At 39.6% G+C, this 7640-nt stretch overlaps 1 protein-coding gene across 3 annotated transcripts in view; it reads left to right on the top strand.

Annotated features, from left to right (window-relative positions):
- Positions 1-334: 334 nt before the first annotated feature.
- LOC128099495 (solute carrier organic anion transporter family member 1A5-like) overlaps positions 335-7640 on the top strand; it is a 40908-nt gene continuing 33602 nt past the window's right edge. The window contains exons 1-4 of one of the 3 annotated variants that reach the window (XM_052721443.1): positions 335-394; positions 2454-2595; positions 5057-5189; positions 7464-7570. In XM_052721443.1, coding sequence (XP_052577403.1) covers positions 335-394; positions 2454-2595; positions 5057-5189; positions 7464-7570 — 442 coding nt within the window. Of the gene's footprint in view, positions 395-2453; positions 2596-5056; positions 5190-7463; positions 7571-7640 lie in introns of those variants that run through there. The other 2 variants (XM_052721444.1, XM_052721445.1) reach the window with 2 other exon arrangements.

The raw sequence follows: 7640 nt of genomic DNA, 5'->3' as shown, positions 1-7640 counted from the left end.
TTGTGTTTACTTTCTTGTAACTTATTATGCCATGTTTAGTTGATATCCCTGGAATGGCAGCTTTTTTTTTTTCTTAAGGGAAATGGAAAAGGCATGGATGGGGGAGGGAGGGGGGAGAGGGACTGAGAGGAATGTAAGGAGGGGAAACTGCAAGTCAGGATGTAATGTATGCCAGAAAAAAAAAGAAAGAAAAACAATTCAACCTCAAATGAAAAGAAAAAGAATGACTTGTTACAGTTCAGTAAATAATTTAATTAACAACTGTCTGTTTTCTTGCAAAGACAGCAGTAAGACATTTAAAGCATAGACATCTGGAAAGAATCAGAAGAAAAACATGGCAGAACCTGAGAAAAGGGTTGCAACTCATGGGCTAAGATGTTTTTCCAAGATCAAGGTATGGATTGTTAGCTTGTATGCCTGTATATGTGCATGAGAGTCTTTTAATTAAGCTTTGATAGTCCTTGTAACATTGCTCAGATTACATGAAGTTTTCCAACACAAAAGCCATTTTACCCAAGTTGTTGTTAATTTTTTGCCTTAAAGAAATTGATTTTATAATTAGGAATGTCTAACCAAGATAATTCAAGCAAGACACTTAATAAGAATGCTTTAGAGGATTTTAAATGTGGATGAGATTTAAAATGTTTTAGGTATGTATTACATTTAAAATGTATAGGTTGTGGAATTTAGTCTGAAGTCAGAAGTCAGAACCCCAGTGCTCAGCCCTCTGGGGTTCCTGACAGAAGGTCAGGGGTCACAGCTAGGAAACAGTTCCCCAACAGAAGTGCTCTGTTGAATGATACGCAAAGAAGACTTCATGACCCAGTCAGACAAATATTTTCTTCAAGTTTTGGCAATACTAAAATCACTGTTTTGTAAAGAAAAAAAAAAGAAAAAGAAAGAAAGTCCACTCTGTTCACTGTTTTGGTGGTTTTCAGTAGTTTAGAGACAATTGTCCTTCTCATATTTCCAAAGGCATCTTTGCATCACCAAATGTGAACTTGTGTTAACAAAAGGAATTTAAGTTCCAAAGGAAATTGCTTCAGACTCTAGAGTGCTGAGGTGAGCAGTCAGCAGGCTGGCTTTATAAATACAGATGTTGTGTAGCAGTGGACCTGAACCAACATTGACACTAGTTTCATTCACTTTCTGCCCAGAACCTAATGCTTTAGACAAAGAGCAGTGTGCTCACTACCTGCTTAACTTTCTTCTTCAAAAACACAAATCAAATAAAAGATCTCCTTAAGCTTGATTTTTTTAATTTGATAGATCTTGCTTTTAAATATAGGACCTGAATTATAAAACTCATGTGAAAATTATCAAGTATCAATTACATCCTCTGAAGGATTTGTAGTGGGAAGAGAGAACTTCTCTGCAAATGGCATTTGGAGTTAGAATACAAACTTCTAGAGCTGGAGTTACTTTCTTACAATCATAGAGTCATTTTGAGTTATACTGAACTTGGTGTTCACATTTCCCAATTCTTTTTTTTTCATTTATTTCTGTTCTCATTTATCCAAATTAATTGGTACTGGTGACAATAAATTTACAAGCAGTAAATACTCATCTAACACAGTATAATTTGCCTATTATTTCAGATGCTATATTGCAGAAGTTCCAGAGGCTGGGATGATGACATTTGCCATCAACTAGCTGCTGGAAGAGAAGTTGAGGAAAATAGGAAGCTCATTTACTACATCGTTCAAAGAGGGTTCATTAGTAACAGGCAGGTAGTGGGGAGTCTTATCAGGACATAGCCACACTTCATCCTGCATCCAAGAGAACCCAAAATGTTCTGTCCTGTGTTTTCATGCCATGAACACCACTTGGACTACTGAGATAAAGGGTTATAGGGCATATTGCCCCAGGAAGAAAAATAGAACAGGTCACGCTGCCTCCATCAGTGAGAATGTAGCTTGTTCTCAAGAATGTAGACAAAGAGGACCAAACAAACAAACAAACAAACAAAAAACCAGCAAGTATTGAACTGGTCAAGGACATCCAGAGACCTGTCATTCCTACAGATAGAACAGAGTAGGCTTGCTGCAGAAATGACGCCGTGGTATAATTCTGTGTTCTGTTCCTTCCCTTCCTTAAAGTAGACAACACTTGTCCCGAGGATAACAGTATATTGCTGAAGAGCCATCAATAGCTGTGTCTTACATTGAATAACTCCATGTCTTTCTATATGAATAAGGGACACTGATACATGAGCAAAACCATACCCAACTACAGAACTCACCACTGCTAACCAGCTATTCTAACCCTGCATTTCCAGAGTTAGGACACCATGACCGAGTGGAGATTACACTTTAAAGTTTCTTAGGTGTTCAGGTACTGTTTATGTTGGATACAATCCTCCACCTCATGGTAGAGGCTGTTTTATCAGTAGATCGAGGATATATAATCAGAAAATGAAGTCCTCACCTTTTCTTAAATGTTTTTCTTCGTAGATGTTTCTGTTGGCATTGGCAGTAGCATATGTAGCCAAATCCCTATCAGGAACTTATATGTATTCCATGCTCACACAAATAGAGAGACAATTTGATATCCCCACATCTATAGTTGGATTGATCAATGGGAGCTTTGAGATTGGTGAGTGATTTTCACATTTATTTATTGTTAAACATTGACATTCTCTCCTTATTTCCTGCATTAGACTATTGATCTGACTGAGGTACATGCTTCCTGATGTGATTGAATAGCCTGGTTTGGTTGTAAAGAAAGCACTATTTAAATATCTCCAGGATAGCATCTAATTATTGCCACATACCCTCACATTTTTTTTGACAAGAGGCTGAAGATTTAGTGTATTAATATCTAATTCTATCATTTGGTAAATCAAAGAGAAGCTCAGGGCTTTTCTTTGGCATTTTCAAGGTTGCTGTGGGAGCCTGGAGGAACTGAAGAAGAGAGCGGGTGCTTCTCTCCCCCACTGTGTCTGTGAGGTTGGCAGCTCTCCACTCCGAGTCACCTGTAAGATGAAGGTGCTTTCCTGTGTTTGAGTTGTGTCAGACACGATTGCTAAGAGGAGTGAATGAACTTTAGCCCCTGAATTTGTGTAAAGAACTGGGATATGAGAGTATAAAGGGTAAAGGAGGGAAAGATGCCCTCTTTAGACAAAGTGACCTGGAAGCCTTTTATTCTTGTTATTTACTTCCTTCAAGGTGAAATTGTCTTTAATGTATTTAATCAAAACAACAAGACTATGAAGTACCTAACCCACACTGAGGATGCTCCATCCTGTCTCCAGGATCAATCTCCTTAGTGCTTGCTCTGCCCCCTGTGTCCTTGGCCTTCACAGTGCAGTCAGGATGAACGCCTTCCATAGACCTTTCACAGAATTAGTCATGTTCTAGTGTGTTAGATGCAGCAAGTGCAGCCCATTGGTTATCCAAGGTCTTACAGAACACATTGTGCTAGGGAGGTCAGTCTCCTGAAGGAGTAAAGTTTTTCCAGGTGGAGAAGTGGACAGGTAAATGTGAGGGGAGATTTGTACAGAGGATGAACCATCAAATGGTTTGTGTGGGGATGTAGTCAGCACTGTACTATGGGAAGGTGAAATGTGTTAGAGCATGATCCTGGAGAGATGTGCTAGGATGTGAAATGGGTAGTCTGTGTATTGTTCTACAGTGTATCTTTTATCCCTCTGGTGGAAGAGAGCCAGTATAGGGTTAGAAGAGGGTACTGAAATTTCTATGCTGAGGACTCATATTGAAAACCTAATGCCATCTGATTTCAGGATAATATTTTAATTGCATAAAATGAAACTATATACTTGAAGAGGAAGCCAGTTACACTGAAGCAGAATTATGAGGACATTTAAACAACCCATAAACCAGGAATATTCGTGCTTTTTAAAGAGCAAGGTGAACCTTATCTGGATCTGAATTTCAAGTGATTATTGGCTCCATGACATTTTGCAGTATTTACAACTGTGATGTCAGAAGCCACTATTTATTCTTCTATTGGTGATGGAATCATGGCTGCTCATGTCACTACTGCTTCCTACTTTATCATGAACAGAAATGTTTATGCCAGTTAATGATTATGGAAAATAATTTTCTCCCAGTTCCCAGAAAACTTGAGTTTCTTGGGAAAGCTAGTTTCTGTGAACTCTGGTTTTTAGACTAAAGGTTAAAAAGTCCTGTTTAAATTAGAAAATATTAACTCCTTCCACCAGCATTGGATGTGATAGGTTGACTTGGGGAAATCTTAATAGAAATAGTTGTGAGAGGAAGTAATTCACATTGGTAGGTGAATGCAGCACTTGGTGGGCATTTCGTCAGATAGTTTTGCACACAATCTCCTCTAGCCTGGGCAACACTTTACCTCTTTCCCCACACCTTCCCATCAATTACTTGAAGGACACAGCAAGGCAATATAAAAGGCAATCTAAGCCTAATGTGAGGAAGGGATGCTTTTCCTCTCAAACAATAGAGATTTCAGATAAGATTCAGTGTGTTCAGGATGGTATAGTCATAGACTAGAAAGATGCCCAGAGACTTCAAACAGTGAGTGTCCTGGAACATTGCCTTCTGCATTATGACCACACTGACAGGGCTTTTAGAAAGGGAGACAGGCTGTCATAGGTGCAATAAGGATATGGAGGTGGGGCATGCATCATACAAAATAAAACAGCATCTCTTCTACTTAGATAGCAGGCTAGACAGAAGTAGAATTTGAAGAAAAACAAAGTCTTTATATATCTTTCAAGTATTTGAGATCACTTAGAGATTGCTAAGTCATCAAAGAAGTGTGAGTTTTCTGATCTTTCCTTTATGCACAGTATGAGCAGAGTAAATATCTTCATCAAACTAAAAATATGTGGTTTGTGGAGGACTTGCACAATCCTGAAAGAGTCCTTAATATTTTCCAGATTGGAGCAGAACCTTCCCTCAGGGTCACAATTGTCCAAAAGCTCCCAAGCACCCATCCCTGTATCCTTAAGGTAGTTGTTTAAACAATGAACCCTTGAGTCCAAATGATGGAGAGGCTGTTGACTAAGATCTGCTATTACTTTACTAAAACAAGCATACTTATTCCCCTTTCCTAGGAAACCTTTTGTTGATTATATTCATGAGTTATTTTGGAATGAAGCTGCACAGGCCTCTCATGATTGGTGTTGGATGTGTGGTTATGGGCCTAGGGTGTTTCTTAATGTCGCTACCTCATTTCCTGATGGGCCGGTAAGTACTTCAGTCCTTCATGATATTTTAGGTTCAACTTTCACTTACAGAAAATGAGGCTCAGAATTTTCACTCTGGGAGGAGCACTGCTTCCCCAAAGTTCAGAATGCTAATATGGAAATAAGAAGATATATTCTCCATTCTGCTGGTATGATCTGTGACTCTTGCAGCCTGGGTCCATTTCAGGTCTCAACCTGTCCATTGTGAAGTGGGAATTTGAGACATTGCTTTCATGAAGTTGAGACACCTGAACAGATTCTCTGAATCTGCCAAAGTTTGTGCTGAGTCATTCATCAGGACTATTTAGACCCTACAGTTACAAGGGGTCTACAGTGTGACATAATCATGGGTCAGCAAGGGATAGACCAATGTCAAGGCTGATTTTGTTTTTATGTTTACCAATGTATCATAACACAGGAAAGTATAAAAGTGAAATTATATTTCTTAACTCTTACCCCCTTTCTTGCTTTCTTGGGTTTGTTTTCAGTTCTTTCTTCTGTTTGTCTGTGGTCTTATTAGTTTTAACACCTTAATATTCAATGATATACAAAATAATATTTCCTACCACAGAGTCATGCTATTCTTTGTTATGGAGCTCAGTTCTTTATCTAGATTGAATACTTAGCTCATGTCTCCATTAGAATGACTCTCTGAGTCTCTCACTGTCTCCCTAGCCCTCACAGGCTGGCAGGGTGAACGTCCCTCAGAACAGGTCAGGGCTGCACGGTTGTCCTGGGCATGCCTCTCGCTGATGTCTGCTGTTCTCCACCTGCCTCTGAACTGCAAACCTCTAGGCCAGCTCAGTGCCATTTCCTTGTAATTCCCCGTCATTCTTTCCTTAGGAATTTGTCTGCTTCTTCCCTCCTCTTCCTCTTCCTCCTGCCTCCCCTCTACTCTTCTTCATCATTTCCTTCTTCTATCTTTCCTTTTGTTTTTAAGATCTTTCACCAATTTGATGTGTGTCAGAGTTTTCCCTGCATGAATACGTGTGAACCATGTGTGCTTCCGGGGCCCACAGAGATCAGAAGGGTTTCTCCTTGAGTTAGAGGTGGTGGTCAGGTACCATGCAGGTGCTGGAAGAATGAAGCTGGATTCTCAAGAGCAAGAAGTGCTCTTAACCACTGAACCATCTCTCCAGATCCCCTTTGCTTTGCCTTTCTGAGACAGGGATTTGCTATATAGCCCAGGTTTGCATGGAATATACTATGTAGCTCAGGCTGGCCTTAAACTTTGGGCAGTCCTCCTGCTGCTGCCTTCTAAGTAGTGATACTTTGGTATTTTGCTGTTAGCATTTCTGGTCCCATGACACTGTATTGTCAGGTGGATTCAGTCATCTCTTGTTATGATATGTGAACTTTTTCTTCTGTTGGAGTTAATGAACACACAGGAGATTGATTGTTTGAATTCTCAGAAAAGAAGGGTAGGACCACAGATCAGAGAATGCAGAGTAGCTGTCTTGATTTGTTATATTGTTTTGTGTCTTTCTAAAGCTTTTGTCTTCTTAATTTTTCTTCAGGGAGCCTTTTTCTTTTTCTTTCTTTTGTTCTTTATCTCAGCCCAATTATTTCTAGGAAACAGTCATTTAGAAACCACAGAGTTGACATTAGAGGATCTGAAAGCGATGTCACCTTACATGTAGAGAATTGAAAGCTAACTGTAAAGAAGAGGTACATTTTGGGTGATTATCAAGTTCTTTCGATGATATTGATTTCTTACCTTTATTCATTCAAGTTTGTGCTCTCTCTCTCTCTCTTTCTCTCTCTCTCTCTCTAACTCTCTCTCTCTCTCTCTCTCTCTCTCTCTCTCTCTCTCTCTCTCTCTCTCTCTCTCTCTCTCTTTGAGACAGGCTTCAACGAAGGCCATGTGTCCTCAAATTTGCTGTATAGCTGAGGGTGGCCTTGAGTTTTTCATTCTCCTATATCTACTTCTCAAGTGTTAAAGTGTCAGGCATGGGACACCATACCCAATTCATGCAGTTATGGATTTATTCCTGCAGATACCTGTCTTGCCTATTGTAATGATTTAGATTTCTTTTTCTACTTATTTATTTATTTGTTTGTTTATTGGTTTATTTGTGTGTGTGTGTGTGTGTGTGTGTGTGTGTGTGTGTGTGTGTGTGTGTGTTTAAAGTTTTTATGATGATGACAATGACTGCTGTGGAAATGTGTCTGCACATGCTCTGGATGCTGTGTTTTCAGGGAGCAGGAGTCAGTAATCTGCAGATGCTCTCATTGCACTCAGTTCCTCACAGCAATGTTTCCTGTGTCCACACAGATACGAATATGAAAAAACAATTTCACCTGCAAGCAACTTGTCCTCAAACAGCTTCTTGTGTTCGGGAGACAGAACCCAGACCTTAACGCCAACGCATGACCCAGCAGGTTGACTAATGCTTCTTATTGCTTTCTGCTCAAGACTGGGCCACAGAATACACTTTTATTAAGGGCTTTG

The sequence above is a fragment of the Peromyscus californicus genome, unplaced genomic scaffold (genome assembly GCF_007827085.1).
Source record: "Peromyscus californicus insignis strain IS unplaced genomic scaffold, ASM782708v3 Scaffold_6__1_contigs__length_162567912, whole genome shotgun sequence".
NCBI classification, from domain to species: domain Eukaryota; kingdom Metazoa; phylum Chordata; class Mammalia; order Rodentia; family Cricetidae; genus Peromyscus; species Peromyscus californicus.
The sequence above is the reverse complement of the archived record's forward strand: the minus strand, read 5'-3'. Positions and strand labels throughout refer to the sequence as shown.